The sequence below is a fragment of the Dermacentor andersoni genome, chromosome 6 (assembly GCF_023375885.2).
Source record: "Dermacentor andersoni chromosome 6, qqDerAnde1_hic_scaffold, whole genome shotgun sequence".
Lineage (NCBI taxonomy): Eukaryota > Metazoa > Arthropoda > Arachnida > Ixodida > Ixodidae > Dermacentor > Dermacentor andersoni.
In genome coordinates, this window is record NC_092819.1 from 149,172,281 (window position 1) to 149,196,868 (window position 24,588).

The 24,588-nt window shown below is 51.0% G+C and overlaps 1 protein-coding gene across 1 annotated transcript; it reads left to right on the plus strand.

Annotated features, from left to right (window-relative positions):
* The first annotated feature begins 4,530 nt into the window (after positions 1-4,530).
* Positions 4,531-23,335, plus strand: LOC129382679 (uncharacterized). The gene is made up of 2 exons (XM_055066777.1): positions 4,531-5,337; positions 22,869-23,335. The coding sequence occupies exons 1-2, from the start codon at positions 4,660-4,662 to the stop codon at positions 23,205-23,207; spliced, it is 1,017 nt and encodes a 338-aa protein (XP_054922752.1). The 5' UTR covers positions 4,531-4,659; the 3' UTR covers positions 23,208-23,335.
* The last annotated feature ends 1,253 nt before the right edge of the window (positions 23,336-24,588 follow it).

A 24,588-nucleotide genomic window follows, 5' to 3' on the forward strand; every position in this document is an offset into this window, starting at 1 on the left:
ATGCATATGTTGTCAGCATATATGGAAAGGTTTACTGTATGTGGTAGAACGTCGGCAAGTCCAAGGATTGCAAGGTTGAACAAAGTGGGGCTAAGAACCCCCCCCCCCCCCCCTGAGGGACGCCACGGCAAGTGTAATGGTCAGCGGTTCGGCCATCTGCACTGTGCGTAAAGAAGGATCTTTTGAATAGATAGCTCTGAATCCACCGAAACATGCGTCCACCAATTCCATTATTTTTCAAGGCATCTAGGATGGCTTCATGCGTTACATTACCATAGGCGCTTTTCACGTCGAGGAATAGTGCAACCGATTTACGCTTGTGGTGTTTTTCTTGTTGTACAGGCGTGACGAGGTCGATGACGTTGCCAATAGAGGAACGGCCTCTTCTAAAACCAGCCATGGCCTCGGGGTATACGTTGTGGCGCTCAAGATACCACTCTAGGCGGGTGAGAATCATTCTTTCCATGACCTTCCCAACACAGCTGGACAGCGCAATTGGTCGGTAGGACGCTAGGTCAAGTGGCGACTTTCCCGGCTTCAGGAGTGGTATCAAGCGGCTGGACTTCCACCGCTCAGGAACGACGCCATCATTCCATGACTGATTATAACATTCCAGAAGTCTGCTTCAGCCATCTTCACCTAGGTGGCATAAAGCAGCGTAGGTGATGCCGTCTGGTCCTGGCGACGATGAGCGCCTGCATACGGCCAGAGCAGCGTCCAATTCCTCAAGTGAGAAGGACACATTCAATTCTGGGAAGCGTGTCGCAGGAACCTCACCCACGGCTATATCGACCTGTGAGCGACCTTGATGGAGGGCTAGGGCTGAGAATGGGTGTCGTTGCTGTGGAGACGAGTCAAGGCCGCGTACCGTCCTCCATAGGATAGACAGTGGCTTGCGGGGGTCAAGTGATTCGCAGAACGTCTTCCACCGTTGTTCCTCCAGCCTGTCCATACGACGTCGGATTTTCTTCTGTATGCGTTGAGCGACTCTAAGGTCATGAATTGATCGTGCGCCTGTATCGCCTCTCGGCCCTTCTGCGAATCGTTCGAAGTCGCTCAAGTTCCATGTCGAAATCCGGACGTTCTTTAGCGGATGTAAATGTGTACTTAGACGATTCCAGTTCACTTGTAATAAGGTTCTCAATGGTGCCGGTAAATCCTTCTTTGCATGCCTCTTTCACCTTTGTCTTATACGTTGACCACCTTATATATACTTGTCGGGAAGTAGAAAAGGAGAAGCTTCCAAATCCAGTAATACTTAAGTAGGTGGGAATATGGTCACTGCCATGAGTCTCGATGTCAGAGAACCATCGAACATTTTGACCAAGTTGCCGTGACACCACAGTTAAATCTCAGCAACTGCTATAGTTCAAACCACGCAAGTACGTCGGACTGCCATCGTTCATAATGCTGAGTTCGTGGTCGGAAGCAAATTCCACAAGTTTCCGGCCCCTGGAATCTATTCTGGAGCTTCCCCAAGCCAAGTGATGAGCATTGAAGTCTCCCGTGATAATCCAGGGTCCAGAAGTCGCCGTCAGGATGTATCGCAGTTGGTCGCCGTCGAACCGACTATATGGAGAGATGTAGGCGCCGATAAGGGTGAAGGCCACTTTATTCTTTGTAATGCGGAGACACACGTATTGGTTTCCATCATGAGGCTGCACCGAGTGGGGAATGTAAGTCAGTTCTGTACGGATGTAAACAATTACTTTGCTGGATTGCCCGCACGTCGACGCCATAAAGGCTTCGCATCCAGGGAGTCTTAGCACTTTTGACACGTTCGGTTTACATATTACCACTACAGGAAATCGGTTCGTAAAAACGTATTGGCGGAAACATGAAATCCGTGATTTAAGTCCTCTGGCATTCCACTGGAAAATCGTCGCGCTACGCACTTCATCACGAAGTGAAGGCAGAGGAAGAGCCATTGTGCTTACGCAAGATTTGCAAGCACTGGGCTCAGGGCATCCAACACTTGCACTGCGCTTCGAGCTGTTGGTGGTGGTGGTGGTGGTGGTGATAAACTTTATTAAAAGGGGGAAGGGTAAAGAGGGACGTGGCTGAGGGTTAGGGCTCAAGTAAGGCCCTGGGCCTGCTTGAGTATTCGAGTTGCCCACAAGCGTGCGAATCGCATTTATCAAAGACTTCGGCATTGTTACAATTCGGTGGTCATGCTCTGTCAGCTCATCTGGGTGAGGGGTGGAGCATTGTGGTGCCTCTCCTTGTTGGGGTTTTTCCACAGGGCTTATCCTTGGCAGTGGTGGCCATTCTTCATCCACGGCATTCTTTTCAGCTGCTCCGTTATCTATACGCGGTTTGGACAGATTCTGCATTGGGGTTGGAGCAGATTCAACAGCAAGAGGCTTTGCGGCACGCGTATTCTTTGTGCGGTGAGCAGAATTCCTTGATGAGCGTCTGCGACGAGAACGACGTTGCCTGACGTCAGCAGCTGCTTCACGATGAGTCGACCGGTCCCTCACCATTTTCTTCAATATGGAGAGTTCTCGCTTAACTCTAGGACATTCCTTTGATGAGGCATCGTGGGGCCCTTGACAGTTCGGACACTTTTAAGTTTTTGCCTGGCAGTTGCCTGCAGAGTGTTGTGCTGCACAGCGGCGACATATAGCAGGCTTTCCAGAGACGGCGCTCACGTGACCGAATTTCTGGCAGTTTCTGCACTGAAGCGGCTTAAGAACAAAGGTACGGACAGCATGTGGGAATTTACCTACCTTCACATGCGATGGAAGGCAGTCACCTTTAACGACAATTTTCACGCATCTGGAAGTTCCGAGACGGACAACCTGCAGTATGTGGGTCCCATGATTGGCAGGCTTTATCAAAAGTGGTAAATCCTCGTCTGAAATGGCCGCATCAATGTCATATATGACGCCTGTAGTAGCCTCATTGAAGAGCGTCTCATACCCACTGGCACATATACCCAGTGTCCCAGGTTGGTCCGACGGTTGGTTTCGAACCCCGCTCCCTCAGCCCGATACTGTACCCATTAGATTAGACCATAGACTACCCCTTTACCCAGGTTTGCGGGAAAACGGTTGGAGACCCAACCAGACAGAAAGATAGGATGAAAGATAGCCCGCTGAAAGTGCTGAAGTTACAAAAAAATTGCTAATCACATTAAACGAGTACTTGTGTTCAAGTGAACCTTACAGAGTAAAAGAAATAGTGGATCATTTGCAGGACTGGTGAAAAGTGTAACGGATTACTAGTTTTTATGCACGTATAATTCGTGACGTACAAGTCTGCTAGGAGTCGCTAGTGCTACCTCCCTTTCTTATAGTGAACCTGCTATTATTTACGCCTCAAATGTCGGCGAAAAAATTTCTATACAGCATATCATTACGGAGTAACTGACGATTAGGCACTACATAGCAACAGCAGATGAGTTTCAAATCGGTAGCGCAACAGGAGCTGATGTGACATCGACGTAGGATTTGCGGCTCTCAATTTTGTCTTTCCCCATTGTACCTTGCAAGCACCCCTACGAATTCTAGCCTTATGATTATATATACGGAAGCGCTCGTCCATCGATCTGCCATGCATATTTCTCAGCTCGTGCCGACAAAGAAAAGGTAGCAGCCGGGGCTTGTGCGCGCTCGTTTCCTGTACGCCCTGCCGTCGCCGCGAATTACTGTTGAGCTGCTGGCGGCGCACACTGAAGAACGAAGCCATCTGCAAACCCGCTGTTTGTCGCCTTGCCTTAAGAAAAAGCCACGGGAGCAACAACATGTACCCTGCGCAGCCGTCTGCTCCTCCGTACGGCGCCGCATTCCAGGGTGGTTTCTGCGCGATGCCATCGCTCCTCAACAGGGGACGATGTCAGGCACGAGAGCGACCATGGAACGAACAAGGTCAGTGGATACCCACGCAAGCCCTGTACTGGCACGCCCAGACAGCAAGCCTGGAACCGCCTGTCGCGATGCCAGAGCCGGGTAGTACTGCGGCGCAAAATGGCAGGCAATATGGTGACAGCGTAGACTATCCACATCCCCGGCTACAGGACGAAACCGCAAGACGTCGGGAAGCCCCACTCTCATCTATAGGAACGCTGAAGGGTTCGTACGCTAGTAGTCCATACATTTCTGCTTGTCTGTAAAGGATATTCAATAAAAAAATTTAGCACTTATCCTCTCTAAGGTACTCGCGAAGCAACTTTCTTGCGTATTCATCGACACTTATTTGCTGACATATAATGACCCCGCTAGATTCTAAATTAATCGACATGTTTTTACTTCGTATACCGCGCACTAATTACGCATAGATGGCTTCAAAATTTAAAGTAATATAAACTGTGGAGTAAGTAGTTTACCTGAGGCATTAAAATCATGTCCATCGTTTCCTGCAAGCTAACCGTCCCGCAAATATTTTTTTGACAAACATTTCTTCGAGATTCCTTAGCAGTTCGCACTACTATTGTTCTATAGTTTTGCACAGAGTGGTGTGAATGTTGTTTTATTCGGTAATACCGTACAATGTTGTATAACATTTTCTAGTTGCTTAGGCTGTTTTTATTTGTTCGGTAAATAATTTTTTTAGGCTGCCTTGTGCAGCTTCTACACTAATCCCCGTTCGTGAGGGTCCTGGTGCAACCTGAGACTTCGGGACCGTCTTATTCGTATTTCTCTGTACGTTTAACCTAATATGTCAACGCAATTATTGATTCGATTTGAAGGTCCCTCGGGACGTAGCAGTGCGTCGTTCTCTTTCTGGAGCGCCCACTCTGCACCGGACAACGAGAGCAGCTCGGTGAATTCAACGAGCAGCCTCGAGACGACGGCCACGTCGAACGCGGCCAGCGATGGGCAGCGGATCGCCGCGTCCGAGAAGCGACGTTCCAAGTACGCGCTTCTGGCCACGCCGTTTCCCTGGGCCACCTGCGTGCCCATGGCGGGACTGACGGTGCTCGCCGCTTTGCTCTTGCTGTTCGTGATCGCTATCGTGGTGCGAGCGGACAGGGTCATGCTGCAGCCCCTGGTGACGCAGTACGTCGACGAAGGCGCCCTGGGGAAGTCGTGGCGCCGCGCACTTACCGCGAGCGACAGCAACGGCCTGGTATATACCAAAGGAGTACTGCTCGAAGGACGAACGACCCGAGTGTCCGGCGTCACCGTTACCAAATTGGTGAGAAGGAGTGCCCGGAAGAAAGCCGCGACCTCCGTAATAACAACGGCCCGGGCAAAGAGCTACGCGCGTCGCGCCAGCAAAAGGCTCTTGACGGGACACCGGAAAAAGGAGAGTTCGCGGAAGAAGCCCGCCGCTGGCGAGTACGGTGCTCAGGATGACGAGCAGGACGCGCTGGTCTTTCCGTTTCGACGGCCGGTGAGTATACATTTGGTATCTCTTTGGCTGAAGAGATGCGGTATAAAGCATACGAAGGAATCTCGCCTTTTGCTACTAGCAGGTTTTAAAGCGAAGCAGCAAAGATTTCTTCGCCTGTCTCCCCGCGTTTGGGTTTGCCGTCGTCGGCGATCTCGCCGAGTAGCTAGAAGCTGTCGTTGCCTGGATACCCCGGATACGATCACTTTCCACAAAGATGTGCTTGACTCGCACCGGATGTGTCAAAGCGCTTCTGGCCCTTCTGGCGCTATGCCGAGCCAACACCGCCAAGCTTGCTATCTTCACACAGTGCCAAGGAACGCTCTCGGCCGTCTGCTTCGTCGCGTCCAATGCCGAGTCGCGTAAAATTTTGCGAATGTGATATAAGGCAGTTTTAGTTGGGCGTCCGCAGCAGCTCTGCGTACGCTGGAATCCCGTGGAGGCGACAGTGCGCATGCGCAGTACACAGGAGCATGCATGGTCCCTTGCGTGCGCCCGCAGCTTTAAAGCTGCGTAGCGTCGGTACAGTGTACTAGGATATTCTAGCACACTAGCATCGGCCGCGGGCTTTGCGGGACGTTCTTGCGTGTTCTCGCGTGCCCACGAGGGCGCATTTTTCGATATGGCTCTTGCCGAAGATATGACTCCGGCTTTGATAGATGGCCCTTTTAAAATGCAACCAGATGCATAAATAAAGGGATGGTTCCTTCAGAAACGGCTCCATGCTCTTCGCTGTCGCAGCGCGCTGGATGACGTAAGCAGAACGTCGTCTCGAGAGAGAGAGAGAGAGAATAAACTTTATTCAAGAACCCCGGTCCGGGTTCGCCCGCTTTGTTCTAGTTGTCTGCCAAGCCGAGCGTCGTGATGAGCTCGATCATGGCACGTACGTAGTCGGAGGAGGAGTCCGCCAGCCACTCCTCAAGTGTCGTAGGTCTACGGGTGGGTGAGAGTTTGGCAAGGCTAGCCTGAATAACGAGACGGCTCACCGGACAATCCCACAGAATGTGAGCATTATCCGGGAAGCCGCCACATGCCATGCAAGCAGGTTTACCAGGCAAACCTTGTATGTAGTGTTGGAAGTGTGGGGACAAAAGAGAGTGCGTCTGTGCACGCCTCCATAGTACCGCCTCTCTTCGCTTCAAGTGTGTGTCCGCTTGTGGATACTTCATGGAGTTGTTTAGTAAATCGTCAAGTTTTTCGCGCCTTTCTGCCCGCGCGAAGGCATATTGCTCATTCAGACTCAGTTGGTCCGGCCACCACAGAGGAGGGCCCGGGAGATTTGCGCGGGATGTGGCATGTGCCACTTCGTTCCCTCTGATCCCTGTGTGACTCGGAATCCACTGAATCCGCACTCTAATGTTAAGGTGTGCGTTAAGGTGCGTTGTTAATGCTGAGTGTAGTGCCGCGGAAACGTTTCTGGCTGCGAGTACCCTGCATGCAGCCCGGCTATCTGTTCGAATGAGCAGATTTCGTTCGTGTGGATTTGGCATGGTCGCGGCTTCCACGATAGCTGTAAGTTCCGCTTGATGTTGTGATGTAATGTTGCAGTGTAGGCCTCATGATAAAGGTGTAGAGTCGGTTGCCACCCCTGTGCAGAAGCCTTGATTATTCGGAGAGGTGTCCGTGTATAGGATCCAGTCTTCGGTGTCGTCCTTGAAATGTAGTGCTCGACTTTGTCGTCTTTCTGGTGTGTCTGCCCGCATATTTCGAGGTATTGGGTCGACGGTAATACGGTCTAACGTGTCCCACGGGGGATATTGTTGTTCCCTGTCTGGGCATTGTGGGACATCGTAGCCTAGATCTCGCAAGAATGCCCGTGCCTGTCTAGATAGCTTCAGGCGACTAAATTGTGCCTCTTGGTGAAGTTGTTTCAGCTCATCCAATTTAGGCAGCACTGCCGTCTCATCGACTCGGTTGGATCGCGAATGTGCAGGGGTGCTTAGAATAACTCTCGTTATCTGCCGGAGCATGGTTTCAAGTTTGCCTTTTTGTGTTTTGGTGACTTGTAAGTATGGATATTGGTACATTATTCGAGGTATCGCCAGGGCCATGGTGAGTCTTCTGAGTTGGTGCTCTTTGATACCTCTCACCCTTTGTGTTGTTCTTGTAAGTAGCCTCTTGACTTCATGGAGCTGCTGAATTGTTTGCCGCACCCAAACGTCCGCCTTACCATTGTCCTGCAGCCAAAAGCCCAGGACCTTGATATGCGTTTTTCTCGGGACAATATCTTGGTTCACTTGTAGTGTTATTAGCTTTCGTTCCTCTTCTGCCTGCGGTTCTCTTTGGTTGGTTACCACAATGTGCTCGCACTTGGCACTGGACAGGGCGAGGCCCCTTTCTTGAAGATATAGCGCCGTTACATTAATGCCTGTTTGCAGTGTCTCTTGAATTTCAGCTGGAGATCCTCTGCTGGCCCAGAGCGTAATATCGTCCGCATAAATTGTAAAGTGAAGGTCTTCTACAGGCCTCAAAAGGGTTGGCAGCTTGCTTAATGCTAGCGAGAATAGTGTGGGTGAAAGAATCGACCCTTGGGGTACACCTCTTGTCAGGTACCTTTTTTCGGACTCTTCTTCGTTTACCTTCACGGTAACCGTGCGGTTTGTAAGAAACCCTTTTACGTAGTTGTAAAGCTTTTAACCTGGTTGCATGGTCTGCAGTCCTCCGAGTACCGCTTGGTGGGTAACGTTATCAAATGCTCCTTTGATATCCAACCCCACTACGGCTCTGAGTTGGCTGCTGCGCTGTGCTCTGTATATTTCTTGTATGGCAAGCATCGCATCCTGTGTGCACATGTGCTTTCGAAAACCAGTGACTCGAGGATCGACAGAAGTGCAACATTCCTGCTGCCATAGGAGTCGTGTAAGGGCCATTCGTTCCATAATCTTTCCCGGACATGATGTTAAAGAAATGGGTCGCAGGTGGCCAATGGCGCTTGGGGTCTTATTGGGCTTTGGTATTGGGATCACAGTAGCCATTTTCCAGGTCTCCGGTATGTCACCGCTTTCCCAAGCTTGGTTTATGATAGTCAGGAGCTGTTCCAGTTGTGTGCCTGGCATATTGCGTAGCATCTTGTTTGCGATGCCGTCCGGTCCTGGTGCCGTGTATCTTTTGCTTGCATTGATGGCTGCTTTAAGCTCCCCAATTGTAAATGGCTGTTCTGCAGGTACCTCGCCGCAATCTTGTGTGGATGGCAGTTGTCGCTGATCTTTCTGTAAGGTGGCCGAAGGGAAGAAATGGTTGGCTATTTGTTCTGCGAGATCATGCGCTCCGATTTCCTCCCTCAGTTGGATTGCCTCCAGATGGTTCTTTCTCTTGGGTTGCCCAAGAAGCACCCGAAAAAGCGACCAGGCTCGGCTTATGTGCATGTTGTTTCCGACTTGCTCGCATATCTGCATCCAGTTGTCAGTTGCGAGCTTGTCGGCGTATTCTTGCGCCTCCTTGGTGATGCTATCTATACGGGCTTTTAAGCGCTTGTTCAGCTTGTTCTTTCGCCATTTTCTGAGTAGCTTGTGCCAATTGTCCCATAGATTAAGTAGGCGTCTGTCTATTTGCGGGTGGTCTTCAGTTCTTTGTACTGTCTTGGTTGTGCCCTTGTGCGCGGTGCGTAGTGTTTTCGCCCATTCTTCCGGGTTATCAGAACGCGCTCCTTGGAGAAGACTCCTGAAAGCATCCCAGACTGTGATATTTGTGGCTGTAGTGCGATTTCTTTTAGTCGTGCATTGCTTCTGTGGTATGGGAATGATTATTTCTATGATGCTGTGATCACTACCCAACGTTTCCCCGGTGTTTTTCCACTCCACTTCCTTAGCTGTCCGGCCCCAGGTCAGGCCTGGGTTTGTGTCTCTTTCCACTGAATTTCCAATACGAGTGGGAGTTTCTGTGTCATTCAGAAGCGATAGGTGGGCATCACTTGCGTTTCGTAGGAGCTGCCTTCCATTTGGTGTACTATGATTGTAGCCCCACACCTCATGGTGGCTGTTGAAGTCGCCTACCCATAGCAAGTCCTTCTTGCCATGCTCTTTGAGCAAGCTCGTCCATGCTTTGCGGTAAGCCCCTCCTTTAGGAGTACTGTAGGTGTTAATAATGGTTAAGTCGTACCGTTTGAAGAAGCGGCATTTAACCAATACGCTTTGTTCAAAACCCGTTGTTCATATGACTGAGGTCCTCGTGTAAGGCCGTATGTTGGTTCGCCACCAGTGTCACCGTAATTGTAGGATAACTAATCGGATCATCATCGGTTCGCCTTCGGGACCGGTGTGTAATACTTGGATTGTTGTAGGCCGTGTAACCCGGTAGAGAGATCGGTGCATTGGTCTCCTGAAGAGTTATTACGTCCGGCTTATGCGCAGTGTGTGTCAGGTAATGTATTAGAGAGTTCTTTTTACGGCGTATTCCTCTACAATTCCACTGCCATATGGTAACAGCCGTTTCGTGTCGCGAGTTACGTTTGCTGTGATTAATCCCAATAACTGCTAGAATGGCCTTGTTTATAGGAGTGCGCTTCCTCCCTTACGGGGAGTCGTTTTCTAAAGGTTCGTTGTAAAGTTTCCACGCTTTGCGTTAGCGCGGCAAGTTGTTGTGTAATAGCAACGAGTTGTTTTTGCATTCCCGCTACTATTCTGTCGCGTTCTGCATCTTCTTTTTTCAAATCTACTTGTTCTTTTCGAATTTCTGCTATTTTTTGAGAATGTAGGCAAGCGTGCTTTCATTGGTTGTTTCGTAGGTTGGGTTTCGCTGTGTTCCTGTATGCAGCTTTCCTGACCATGATTCTTGTCGTGCATGTGACTGAGTGGGGTTATGAGGAGGGTTAGTTTTGTTTTTGTCGTCAGTACGACCCTGAGGAGTGGGAGCTGGCGGACTTACCTCTGCCCGTGGCCTCCATGCTCCTTTGACTTCTGCACCGCCTTGTTGAGGTTTCTTGTTTGCCTTGTTCTTGGCGTTGTTTGTTGGTGGTGTAGTGCCCTTGTGTGGTTGTCGCCTACTGAGGTCAGGTAGGCTGCCGTAGTTTTCTGAGCGCCTCAGCACGTTCTCGGGTGTTGGTTCTCTTAGGCAGTCGAAGCGATTCTGTGTCTTCAGCTTTGGGTAGTTGGTGTCGTTTTTAGGTGGTGGCTTATTGCGGTATGCTTTCGGGTGTCGATTGCTCGTGTTTTCTTTCCTTGACGTGTGTTGCTTGCGTTTTTCGGCCGCCAATCTGGCCATGCGGTCTGCTTGTTGTTTCTTTGGACAATCGGGATCTCTTGCCCCATGAAGCCCGCCGCAGTTCGCACACTTCATTTCGCACTCGTGCAGTGTTCTGTCCGGTCTTTGGTCCGGTGGGAATTGAAGCCCGCATTGTTCACACCGCACAAAATTCCGCGCATTGGGGCAGACGTCGGCTCGATGCCCAATGCTGAAGCATGTTGTACACTGGACCGCCTTGGGACGGAATGGTTCTATTTTGGCGACTGATCTCCCAAGTAGGGCTCTCTTGGGTAGCTGTGGTCCCCTGACAGTGATGAGTATAGCTGTTGATCGGCCCAGTCTTCTCGCTGCTAGAAGTTCCCGATCTTCAAGCGTTATAACTGTTGTCAGTTCGTCGTCCGGGACGTCAAGTGGGAGCCCTTTAACTACACCCCTTGCGTTGTCCGGCTCATGCGCCACGTTATGCTGTTATTTCGTGTTGTTCCCCTCCGAACTGCAATGTCTTGAGTGCGGCGAGCTTCTGCGTCGCAGATTCCCGCCGGCTTCCGCAACTACAAGGTTCTGCAGCTGTCTAACTTGGGTAGTGACATCCCGACATTCGGTTGTCGTAAGTCCAGCTGCTGCCGTGATGGCAGCGCTCACATGGTAGGGCATGACTTCTGTTAAGTTGATTTTAGTCCCCAGCCGCAGAATGACGATCTTGGACTTGGCGTGGCGTATCACGGTTGGAATAGTAATGAATTCTTCCTCACCGTTTTGATCGTGTGGTTCCATGGTTGCCTCTTCGTCCATGACGCTTCAGGCGTCGACGTGCCCAGCCGCCGGCGAGGCTCAAGCGGTTAGGGCTAGCGACTCCTTTCACACGTAGTCTTCGTAGGAGCAGCCGTAGAGCTTCGAAAAACCATTAAACTCACCCCAAATTGCGTCCTGAGGTGCCGGTCCACTACGCGTTGCTTTGTGCCGAAAATGGCACCAATGCTGTTGATATTTCTGGTGTTGCAGGTGATTTCAACGAAGCCGTTCAGTCGCGCGTCTTGTCGCCTCGAGCCGGCGTCCGCGTTCGTCGTCTCGAGGGGCGCAGCTTCGCGCTCGCTGCAGCCTCCCAGTTTCGGCTTCGCGCACTCTGGTGGCCGAATTTTGTCCTAACACAGTCCCGCGGGTAATCGCACTTTTCCAGATCAAAAAGTTGATGCGGCTTGTACAGAGAGCTCACTTCAATTTCCCCATTACGATGAGCCTGCTGACACAGAACATTAATTGATTTTTGTTAATTAGCGACTAACCGTACCACTTATCACTCGTCACCCCGTGGTCTGCTCCGCTGATCGCATGTAACTGAAGGAACCATCCTTTTATTTCAAAATGGTTATTTCTTAAATATTACTTCAAGTCTATAATACACCCGATATATTCATAGGTAATGCCTGCGCGGACGTTTTCTCGAAACGCCAATTACAAGCAGCACAGACGCCCTTTGCAATAATCTTGTCGCACAAACAAGTAACAGGAAACTATATGAGTCAGTCGTCCTGGAATACGACTGAAATAAAATAGCCACCTGTCTTTAGGTTATTACGAGTTGCAGCTCTTAGCTCTTAGAGCTAAGATATACTCTTAGACGCTCTTATCACTTAGATATGCAGCTGTTCTAGGATTTGACGTGCTATTGGTTGGTAAAACCCTAGAAATATTGTACGCAACATTTCAAATGACACTGTTTCTTCATTATTCTGTATTGATTTAAACATCTAAAATTAACTGTAGACACCCCTCTGCTGGAGTAGTTCGCAGAGCTCTATAAAATAAACGCGGTGGGCAGGAACTCAAAGACAAAATATTTGAGTTAGATGCATGACGTCACGCAATCATGCTTCTGAGTCAAAAGAGGGCTGTCGATAATTATCAAGAAAAGAATGCGCCCTTCATGCGTCTGTGTTGTTCTGCATCACGTAGTCCAGAAACGTACTCTTCTAGAAGGTGCTATATTTAGGCATCCACCGAGGTTTCGTTATTTCGAGGGGAAACAATTCGCAAGAAAGCGCGCACTGAATGTATACCGTGATGCACGCGTGTACGCGCTCCGTACGAGTGAGCGTTCATGTCTGAGACGGTTCGCACGTGATCTTCGCGCAGACCCGTCCATCTTGCGGCTCTGTGTTCTACACCTTCTGCGGGCATCCACCGCTCGAGTTCCACTACCGTCGCGCGGCGAACGCTTGCGTCCCGACGAACGCGCTGGAGGCGGTGGACCTCTGCAACCGAGGTGGGAATCGGTTCGCCTCCCTCGACGACTGCCTGGAGAGCTGCGTCTCTCCAACGCGCCCGGCCGAAAAATGCTTCGACAGGCCGCTCTTCACGCGTTGCGCCAGGTATTCGCGGACGGCGATCGCCGTTTCGCAAATGTATCCAACGATCTGCGAATTAACGCTCGCAGTCGGCGTCAAACGTTTATGGACAACGGCATCAGCAAGAAAAGCTAAACATTTCCGCATCCTGAGTGTCGTTCAATTTGCCATCATGTCCACAAGTATGTGCGAAACACTCAGTGTTGTAAGGTTTTGCTGCCTATACGGTCACAAACAACGGGGAAATTCGTTTTCTCACATCCCATGGTCCGCCATCTTCTGACGCCGGCTGTAACTTAGTGTATCAGAACTGAAACTTTGGCGAGCTTGTAAGAATTCATATTTGACTTAAAGCGCAAGAAACGGGGGCACACGAAGGAAAGCCAGACCCGACAAGTATTTAGTTTAGTTCGTGACTATACCGGGTGTGCAGTTAACTTGGACCAAGATTTTAAAAAAAAACCAAGAGCTCTAGAGAAATCATACCGACTGCATACTAGCGGCAGTCGTGTGCACTTATAGCCAGTATTTTTTTTCATCACGAAGTATTCAGTGCTTTTACTTAGACGTTTGTTTTAATTATTGCTTGAATGGCAAACATGTAAATTACAATGTCGTAGGTCAACTTAAATAACCTCCGAATCAAGCATTTATTTCGTGCGGAAGTGTGCCTCGTTGTTGCTCTTTTTTTTTTCACGAAAAACACAAAAGCCCGCGAAATACGCGAAATATGAAATAGATGCACGCGCGCCGCTGCTCAAGGGCCTCCAAGCAACCATTGAAAGATATGCGGCTGCAGTCGTTTATCGCCGCATCGTACAAGGCTTCGTCATGTAGGATGGCTCGAGAGGTTTCGCGGCCTAACTGGCGTGATGCGATAAGCGTCAGCATCTGCGGACGCAAGTATGTTGTGCTCCATCATGAGGCGCTCGAGATAGCTTTAACCTTCGCGTATCATGAAACAAAGCTACAAACGAAATTCAACCAATATTAAAAGAAAATGTGAAGGGCGCTTAAACTATCGCCTTTAAGAGTCGAACGCGATAGCATTCAAATATCCCTGACTGCTTCTCACGCTTCCCGGCAACTGGAGCATGTGTAACCGTAATCTTTACCGGGAAACGCTGGTCGCGAACGCTATGCACGAAGGCGGCCTTTGTGGTGGAAACGCTGCCTCTTGCGTGGGCCGCGATGCGACGGAGGCGAGCGCCAGCTGGAGGTATTGGATGGATGCATGGATGGATGGATGGATGGATGGATGAATGGATGGATGGATGGATGGATGGATGGATGGATGGATGGATGGATGGATGTTACGAGTGTCTCCTTTAAAACGGGGCGGTGGGTTGCACCACCAAGCTCTTGCTATTATACTGCCTAATGTCCTACCTAGGTTAAAAAAAAAAGCACTATGAACTCCCACAACCAAATTTTCTGATCCCCTATTGCGAACTTTCCTTTTGTACGTCTCCATTTTTTGTCGTTTCCCTACTTTTATTCCACCAATCTTCCAATCGCCTCTTACTAATCTCTATTACGGACACGTTTACTTTTACACTGCTCTCGCTGAACCCAAGGGCTTCAAGAAGGCCAGTGGGGCCTAAATCGACTGCTGGGCAGACAGACGTCTTCACATTCTAATAAAACATGCTCCATCGTTTCCCTAGCTTTACCGCAGCAAGCACATGCTTCCTCTTCCTTCTTATATCTCGCTTTATAGGTGCGTGTTCTAAGGCATCCCGATCTCGCTTCGAAAAGTAATGAGCTACCATTTGAGTTATCATAAATTGTTTCTTTCCTGATTTCGTTTTTTCCTCTTAAGTAGTTACTCATAGCAGGTTTCTTTTCCATTGCCGCCACCCGTGAGATTATTTCAGCCTCTCTGACTTTCCGCTTGCCCTTCTTTGTTGCTGTGTTGCCCACGCTACAGGCCGCATACTTGCTGGTAAGCTTCCTAGTTCTTTTCCTCCACTATGAATCAATGTTTTTTCCTGTACAGATTCCCCAACACTTTCCCAGCCTATTTACTTTCTTCCATATTCCTCAGTCGTTCTTCATAATCAATTTTACTACGAGCTTCCCTCACTTCAAAACTAGTCCAGCCCATATCACCCTGCACAGCTTCATTTGTAGTCTTCCCGTGAGCAGTGCAATGCGAGGCGTCCCACTGAACTCTGGTTGCCATCGAGTCCTGATTGTACCTCTGATTTAAAGCAAACAACCGCATTTCCAAACGTAAGTCCTGGAACCATTACACCTTTCCACATACCCCGGTATTGCAAGGAACCGGGCGCACCGCTTCGTGGCCCACAAGACACCCATCGCGCCGACGCGCGCGAATGGCGGACGCTGCCGCCGGTCTGTGCACGCCGCGGCCGGTATCTGTGTGTGAAGAGGTTCGTTTGAGTTTTCGCGTAATCGAATTGTTTTCTCGCATAATCAAATTACAGTCCGAGAGCTACCTTATCTGTAGGTTGTGTGCAAGTCATAGTTTACGATTTTTCCACGTATTTTAGCTTTGGAAATTCAATTAGTTCCGTAAATTCCTTGCGTCAAATGGAGGGCCTGGCTATGCGTGGTTCAAAAAAAAAATATTTTTTTTGCTGACGCGGGACGCCGGATTTCCTGCAACACGTACGGGGTCCTTAACGCTGTCGCGTTAAAGAAAAGTGCGCAATATTACAGTGCCAAGTGCATCGTCACGGCTTCCCAGCCTAAGTCTCCCTCCTACGGCTCCGCTACGCTTACCACTGCGTCATCGGCGTGTTCTCATGATGCTGTGACCATCACATAGCGTGAAGTCCTGTATCGAGCTGGCACCGCTAGTAAATCCGTGTATCCCTGGCTATTCGCGTGGGAGCGCTTGAGTAGCGGTGCGTGAGCGCGTATCTATTTCGTATTTTGGTTGTTTCGCGCGCTTTTGTTTTTTCTCGGAAAAACCAACAGCGCAAAGCTGCGCACGAAACAAATGCTGGATTCGGACGTTATTTGAGGTGCCCTACAGCTTTGTAATAGACATGTTTGCGATTGAAGCAATAATTAGAAAGTTCACTAATTAAAAGGTTAATTAATACTACGTGATAAAAATATACTGCCTGTAAGTACACAAGACTACGGCTACCATGCAGTCGGTTAGATTTCTTTAGAGCTCTTGGGGTTTGATAAACACCCTGGTCCAAGTTAACTGGGACACGCGGTATATATAGACGCAATCTTGTGAGGCTAGGAGGACAGCAGTTGTCCGTCGGCGGGAGCATGTCTCATTAGACAAGTAGATTAGGGCTGAAATCGGGTCCTTCCGTAATTTCGTGTGAGAAGCAAGGGTGCCGTGAGGAGGTCAGTTTTCAACATATAGTTTGCTTGATAAGTTTGCCATGCTTGCAACTTTCGTAATCGCATCATTCTATTTATTAATTTGCCATCATCGATTGCATTTTCCTTCAATTGCAACTATTATGTAAAGACATGTTATTGCTGCTACTCTGTAGCGGATGATTGGAACGATTTAGTGTGTCGCCTTCTCCAGCGCTTTCAAGTGGGTCGTCCTTTTCTTCGCTTTTACTCGGGAATGCCACTTGCGCTCGGGGTCCGTGTCCCGCTATGGGAACTCCGGCATCAGAGCCAGCAGTCTAAGAAGGGGAGGATAATGTAACTCGTGAGAGCGAGCGGTGGTTCGAGGCACGGCTGGGCGCTCTTGGGCGTGGCCGGCCAGGACTGGGACCTGTTGGCGTGGAGTGAGGGACCGCGCCGTTCCCACACTGGCGCCCAACGTGGTGTCCCGGCTGCGTCCTGGGACGGACTATGATCGTAGGGAAGGCGGGCGGCACCCGTTCCACGCCCAGTAACGACGCCTGCCTGGCCTGGTGCATGACCATCTCCGCCTTGCGAGCTGCAGCTCTGGCGTTCGCTCAGGAGCGTTTCCACCGGCTCCTCCTCTGTCACCGTCATCGGTTCTGGCATGAGACACGGGGGTGGAGCGGTCTCCGACGCGCTGCTGAGGCTCCCCGTGCTACCGTTGGCGAAGGGACCTGCCGGGGCGGCTAGTGCATCAACGTGACAAGTTGTCGAAGCACGGAGACCGCGCGAGGCTCCAAACCCTGCGGCGCGGCCGCGTTCAGCCACTCGGAGACGCCTAAGAGCGACGACGACTTGACCGTTGACGGTAAGGGAGCCGCCAGGGCGCGCAAAGGCAAGCTGTCGAAGAAAATGGCTCGGAAGAACCGCTTCTCGGGTAGCGAAGCCGAGGTTAGGAGCGGCGCGTCGTCCTCTTCCGAGCCCGAGGAGGGCGACGTCTCGGACTCTGGCGCTGGATCCTCGGCACCGGCCGGCGGAAGCGGCAGCGATGACGATGATGATGACGATTCCCAAGAAGAGGAGTTCAACAACCGCTACGACGAGGACCTCATAGGCGCTTGAGGTCAGTTGCAAACAGTAGTAGAAACGGCACCGTTCGAGCGACGATCATCATCATCTGCGATCTTCCTCCCCTGTTAACTGCGTGGTGCGATGCCGGGTGGTCTCTGTGCGGTGGAATGGCAGCGGGCGGGCGGCTGCTATTTCGGCGACCTGCTGCGTGCACTCGTCAGAATGAGGTCGAGGAGGAAGACCGGACCACGTGTGCCTCCGGGAAGGGTTTATGGCTTTCTGCTTCCTGCAAGACCTCGACAACTCGGAGGCTGTACCACCTGGTCTAACACATCTTCGCGAAGCGTACGTCCGGGAAACGAGCCAGGTGTAGGGCTGTCGAGTTCTTGGAAGACCTCGGTGACTCGGACGTTGCCTGCTCCGCCGATCCTCGTTCGGTGCAGAAGTCTGCAAGGTTTGCCCGCCGTCGGAGGTGCCGTGCCGTCGCTGCAAGCCGCCATGGGTTGGTGCCATCATTGCCTTCGCAGAGGGAGAGGCAGTATGGGAACTCCGGCATCAGAGCCAGCAGTCGAAGGGATGATAGGGTGACTCGTGAGCTCAAGCGGTGCTTCGAGGCTCGGCTGGGCGCTCTTAGGCGCGACCGGCCAGGACTGGGGCCTGCTGGCGTGGACTGAGGGACCGCGCCGTTCCCACACCGCTTAGACTGTCACCGATGCGCTGCCCCAAGTCCGATCAAACACCCTAACATTTGGTCCGGGTCCTGGGTATAGCACTTTAAAAGGCAGTTCTGTACGGTTCTGTGTGGAATTTTGGCACCTCAATAAAGTTACTTGCAAGGACGTTTACCCGCTCGCGAATTGACGACGCCATTGTCAGCCTACAAGGAGCAGAATTGTTTTCAATCTCGATGGAAGATGACCAACCGAAGATAACTTTTGTCGCGCCCGACGGCTTGTATGAATTTAACGTCATACCATCTGGACTTTTTTATGCACCTGCAGCTTTTGAGCGCACGATGGCTACCGTTCTCCGCTCCTCCTCCAGCGAGGATAGGCGGGCTGCGCTCTTGGGCAGCCCCGAACTCAACGACCAAACCCTGGCCTTCCAGAGTGCCCGCGATCGGGCCGTCAAGCTCGGCTTGACGGTTCCTACGTGGGACTAGCCGGGTGGCGCGGGGTCTCCCTTGCATCTTCGGTCGACCTAATAAAATTATTTGCTTCACTCACTCACTCCGCTACTTGAAATGGCATACATGGTTGTGCCACCTTGACGATGTGGTTGTTTTCGCTCTGGGTTTCCCCACGCACCTTAAACGCCTCCGCCGTGTTTTGACGTGCTTAAGAAACGCCGGCCTCCAGCTAAATTTAAACAAGTGCCGAATCGCAGCGCAGCAGCTGACCCTATTCGGTTACGTCGTCTCCAGGGATGTGATTTCCCCCGATCCAGCCAAATTGCGGGCCGTTGCCGAATTTCCTAAACCTACCTCCGTCAATGACCTGCACAGTTTTGTCTGTGTTCCTACTTTAGATGCTTCATGCGAAACTTCGCCACCATCATATCGCCCCTGACGAAGCTCCTTGGAAGCGGTGGGCCCCTCACTTCGTGGTCGTCAGAGTGCGATGAGGTGTTCGCAATGCTGCGCCGTTTGCTGACGTCACCTCATATTTTGTGTCACTACGAACCCACGGGCCCTACGGAGGTGTACAAGATGCCAGCTGTGTTCGCCTCGGCGCAATTCTTGCGCAGCGCAAACATGGGTTTCCCAAATAGGTTGTGGCTTATGCAAGCCGCACGCTTACGAAAGCCACGAGTAACTACATCGTGATGGAAAAAGAATGTTCGGCAATCATCTGGGCTCTTAATAAGTCTCGGCCATATGTGTATGGCTGCGCATTTGACGTCGCCACAGACCACCACGCACTTCGTTGGTTGTCGTCACTGAAGGATCCCTCAGGTCGCCTTGCCCGTTAGGCACTTCGCCTACAGGACTATGATATTCGCGTGATCTGCCGTAGCGGCCACCAGCCCTCTGACGCCGGCACCCTCTCGCGCTCTCCCTTGCCCGACGACAATGCCCGCTGCACTAAATCCCTGCTTGCCGTTCCTTCCATCGATTTTCGCGCCATCGCTTCCGAACAGCGCAAGGACCATTAGACCGCCTCGCTGACAGAACTTGCTCTCTGATCTATCGGCCCAACCAAACACTCGCGCGTTGCATCAAGCCGACCATATCGCCATTCGCGACGACCTACTCCACCGACGCAATTACACCGCCGATGGCGGCCAGTGGTTGATAGTAGTATCCCGCAGTCTGCTTTCTGAAATATGCGCGTCATTCCACTCTAATCCGCGGTGTGCACACTCTGGAGTATTCAAAACTTACGAGCGCATTCGACAGTGGTACTACTGCCGCGGTATGTACGGCTACGTTCAGAAGTTCGTTCTCTCGTGCCCCGATTGTCAGCGCCAGAAATCTTCACCGGACCTATCGCCAGCCGCTCTGCCACCGTTACCGTCCCCTACCCGGCCGTTCGTGCGCGTCGGCATCGATTAGTATACGCCACTTCCCCTGACATCTGCTTGTAACCACTGGGCCATCGTGGCTGTTGGCCACCTCAGGCGATACGCCGAAACTGCCACCCTCCCAGACGCTACAGCGCGCGATGTAGCCTCCTCCTTGATTGCTGATTCATACTGCGTCATGGTCCACCAAAGGAGTTGCTCAGCGATCGCGGACGTGTCTTCTCACCAGCCAACCTCAAAGAGTGCCGCGTTGTGAACCGCACAACTACTGTTTACCATCCGCAGACCAATGGCCAGAGCGCTTTAACCGTACGCTCGGCGACATGCTCGCGATGTACTACGTAGCCTCCGACCACACAAACTGGCATGCCATCCCACCCTTCGCAATCTACGCCCACAATACCACTACTGAAAACGCCACTGGATTTTCACCCTTTTTCCTATTGTACGGCCGGCACCCATATCGCACACAATGGACACAATCCTTCCATACAAGCCGGATGCATCTGAGTGTGTGCCTATTTCTGCCACAGCCAGACATGCCGAAAAGTGTCGCAATCTCGCGCGGGCCTTTACTTCAAATGACCAAGAGCGCCAGAAGAGCGTTCGCGGTGACACCACTTCTGCGCCCACCTTCCTCCCCGGAGCGCTAGTGTGGCTCTCGCTCCCTTCCCACTGCACCTTTTCCCTCGTCGAAACTATTGCCCAAGTATGAAGGCCCCTGCCGTGCCGTCGAACGCACATCTTCGGTGTACGTGATCGAGCCCGCTGAACCATCTTCGGACATGCGCTGTCGTGGACGAAACATAGTCAACGTCGACTGCCTAAACACCTAGTATGACCGACTCATAGTGACTAGCTGTTAAGTCGCTGGGTGGCTCCATTTTCGTTCCCGGGCGTAATTGTAGAGAAGGATTGGAAAGGTATGGTGGGTCGTCCTCTGCCGCACTTTTGTTCTGGAATGCCGCTCGCGCTCGGGGTCCGTGCCCCGCTGAGACTGTCGCCACTGCGCTACTCCTAGTCCGAACAAACAAACACCTTAAGACTACGAATAACGTTTAGTAAAGCAATGAACGGTACTAGTTGGTGGACGTTCATGACTGTATTGCGCTTGTTATTACACTTAGTATTGCACTACCAACTGTGTTTAGTTTGCAGTTTGCACCACGTACGTCCACTTTTTGTTCCTTTATGTTAATTATGCTACTACGACTTACATGGCCTGCCTAACTCTTTTTCCATTCAATCTCAGCTATATATTGTAAGCTAAAGCAGCTTTCTCCCCGAATCCATATCGCCGTCTTCCTATATCTTAGCATTACGTTTATTATAAATCCTTCCATATCATTCATTGCGTTCCTTATTATCTTCTCAGGCATCTTTGTTATGGTCAAGTTTTGGCTCTGCAGAGATACAGGTAGGAACAAGATTCAGATGGTCCCGTATTAGTAGAATTCAGTGGTTGGGGGCTTGCATAGTAATTAACTGGCGCGGGTCAGACGTCAGCACTGTTTATGGTGGTTATAAGGAACTGGTTTGCGAATAACACTAGCCTATTACTTAACTGCCACATTTGCACCATGGCGTAGGTCTGATCACTTTAATGTCGGAGCAAATATGTATCCTCGAGGTGCAAGGTTTCTTGACGCATAATGCGAAGGATCACTACAATGCAAGTGCACCTGTCACTTTGTCGTCAGTGCCAGTCAGACATTTGTAAAGTGGGGTTTAAAAAAATACTATGAAGGCGGAAGCTGCAATGAAACAAGACGAGCTACTCTGCTTTTGCCATTCCACCGCTGCCCTGATCATTGCAGTAAAATGATACCAAACGAAAATTCGAGACCACATCGCCAACACGGAGTGACACGGTCGAACGGAGCTTTGTTGCGAGTGACAAAATTTAGTCTACCGGTCCAGCGTTATCGAGCAATTTCAGATCAGTCTAGGCTACTTGTTTTGTCGTTAAATGAGTCATTCCTGAATTTTACGACGGCTTCGGCCGCGTGCAGTTTCATTCATAATTGAAATTTCAAAGTGAAGGAAATTAGAAGTTTACATATAACTTCTCATTTCCGCGTTTTTCAGGCGTTTTATTTTTTTTCGATAGCCCACGACGGCCCTGGAACACCTGTTCTGGGATATTCAGCCCTCGGCGAAGATATATTGATAAGCCGTAATTAGCACAAGCTACAAGAAATAATAATACAACACTCGGGTAAAACTACGTACTCGCAGCGGTGAATATGGTCTTGAATCCCCTACAAACGCTGCTATGACTTACAATGGACTATGGCCGGCTTCCGACTGATCATCACATCGCAAATACAATCTTTCAAAGCGCGATACAATGCAAGCTAACAATAAAACTACATGAGCAATTTCGATCCTCACTGTAATCAAATTCGTTAAATTATGGGGTTTTACGTGCTGAAACCACTTTCTGATTAGGAGGCACGCCTTAGTGGAGGACTCCGGAAATTTCGACCACCTGGGGTTCTCTGTAACGTGCACCTAAATCTAAGCACACGGGTGTTTTCGCATTTCGCCCCCATAGAAATGCGGCCGCCATGGCCGGGATTCGATCCCGCGACCTCGTGCTCAGCAGTCGAACACCATAGCCACTGAGCAACAACGGCGGGTGCTGTGATCAAATTCATTCGGACATTTATGGCAACAAGCGCAAACCGAAACGGGCGTGAGAAGGGCAGACAAAATGTTCCGGTTATCTACGTTTTCCGCTGCAATATATATAGTATATTTATATAATAGGGCTGACTCAGCTAAATAAACAAAAAAACACGGTGCATGATACGACCTTTAGACCTACGGTGTTTGGTTGTCAGAAGTATGACGACTGAACGCTGTAGGTCTTAAGATAGTATCTTGCACCGTGTTCTTTTATCTTCTTTTTTTTTTTGCGTTAACAGCTTGGCTAACGTGTGCCGGGACGCGCGGTAGAGGCGCGAACTGCGCTAACTGACCCTTACCATTACCATTCGACACGAGCAATTTCGATTATCGTCAGTCAATCCGCTTTAGACATGTCTAACGCGATTGAAGCAGGGTCGCCTTGCCGATGACTCTGTCGCGCGCTGTCTCCGCCCGACCGCTATACAGGCAGGACACCCTGTCCAGTTGGTGGCACCACGATGGCAGGAAATGCACTTCCTGGTCATTCCCCTCGGGCGGCTGCCCCGGCAACGGGAGCATGGTCTTCAGCACGGCTCAAGAATGCCGGAAGCGGTGCGAGGGCCGGCAACGCGGACCGCGGTGCCGGCGTCCCGAGGTGGTCGCATGCGGTCACCGCCACCTGAAGTACCCGTACTTCGCCTTCCGGGACGCGAAGGAAGGCCGCATGCGGTGCCTGCGGTCTTCGATGGCCGTGCTGCGAGGCCACCGGTGCCTGGCTGGCGCCAACCGCTTCCACAGTCACGGGGCCTGCGTCTCTTCGTGTAGGAAGCGGCCTCCATCGCTCGGCTAGCTATAGCTGGGCGCGTCTTCGCGTGATTGGCTTCCTTCGCGAACACTGTACCTGTTCATGCGGGAGGGCCTTTTGTTCTTATAAAGTTTCGAGCTTTGCACTGCTTCCAGCGATTGCGACAATTTTACACGCTGGCTACGAGCTTGTTTAAAAGTGGGCGCCCAAGCAAGGTGCTTTAAGGCGGCTTAAGTGAGTGAGTGAGTGAGTGAGTGAGTGAGTGAGTGAGTGAGTGAGTGAGTGAGTGAGTGAGTGAGTGAGTGAGTGAGTGAGTGAGTGAGTGAGTGAGTGAGTGAGTGAGTGAGTGAGTGAGTGAGTGAGTGAGTGAGTGAGTGAGTGAGTGAGTGAGTGAGTGAGTGAGTGAGTGAGTGAGTGAGTGAGTGAGTGAGTGAGTGAGTGAGTGAGTGAGTGAGTGAGTGAGTGAGTGAGTGAGTGAGTGAGTGAGTGAGTGAGTGAGTGAGTGAGTGAGTGAGTGAGTGAGTGAGTGAGTGAGTGAGTGAGTGAGTGAGTGAGTGAGTGAGTGAGTGAGTGAGTGAGTGAGTGAGTGAGTGAGTGAGTGAGTGAGTGAGTGAGTGAGTGAGTGAGTGAGTGAGTGAGTGAGTGAGTGAGTGAGTGAGTGAACTTTTATTGGGTCCAGCAAAACGCGATAAAACGCGCACCCGGCTAATCCCACGACGGGACTGACAGATCTAGCCTGCCGGCCCGATCGCGGGCGCGCTGGACTACCAGGATTTGGTCTTCAAAGACGGGACTTCGCAGGAGCGCGTCTCACTCTTCCCTGGTGAACTTCGGGCACAGTGGCCCGCACTCCCAGAGCTATGAGACAAAGTAGCAACCTCACCACAGGCCACGCAAGAACAAGTCGGATAAATCTCGGGATATATGCTGTTAAGGGACGCCGGAAATCGAATGATGCGTGAGAGCATATGGACTCGAAACGCTAAGAAGTCCAGCAGCTTTCTTGGCGGTGCAACCCTTCTGAAAAGCCCTAACAGTCGTTTTGGAATCACCATAGATCTCGGACCCTGGACCGTCTAGCAGGGCGAGGGCGATGGAGGCTTGCTCGGCGATTCCGGGGTCTGAAGTGCGAATCGAGGCGCTATTGGAAATCTTGCCACTGGAGTCGACCACATCGACGGCAAAGGTCTTCCCATCACTGTACTCCGCGGCATCGACGAAGTTTGCTCTGATGTCTTGCTGCTTGATCTGGTTGAGGATCGCTGCTGCTCTGGCTTTGCGTCTGCCCTCATTGTGGACGGTATGGACGTTTCGGGGCACAGGGGCCACTTCGAACTTCTCTCGAATGCACCTAGTGATCGGGGTACTGACCATCAGGAATCACGCAAGGTGATAACCCAG

Coding starts and splice junctions, on each gene's coding strand:
- LOC129382679 (XM_055066777.1), top strand. CDS start 4,660: ATGTCAACGCAATTATTGATTCGATTTGAAGGTCCCTCGGGACGTAGC. Junction 5,338..22,868: donor TCTTTCCGTTTCGACGGCCG/GTGAGTATACAT, acceptor ACCGCTATACAG/GCAGGACACCCTGTCCAGTT.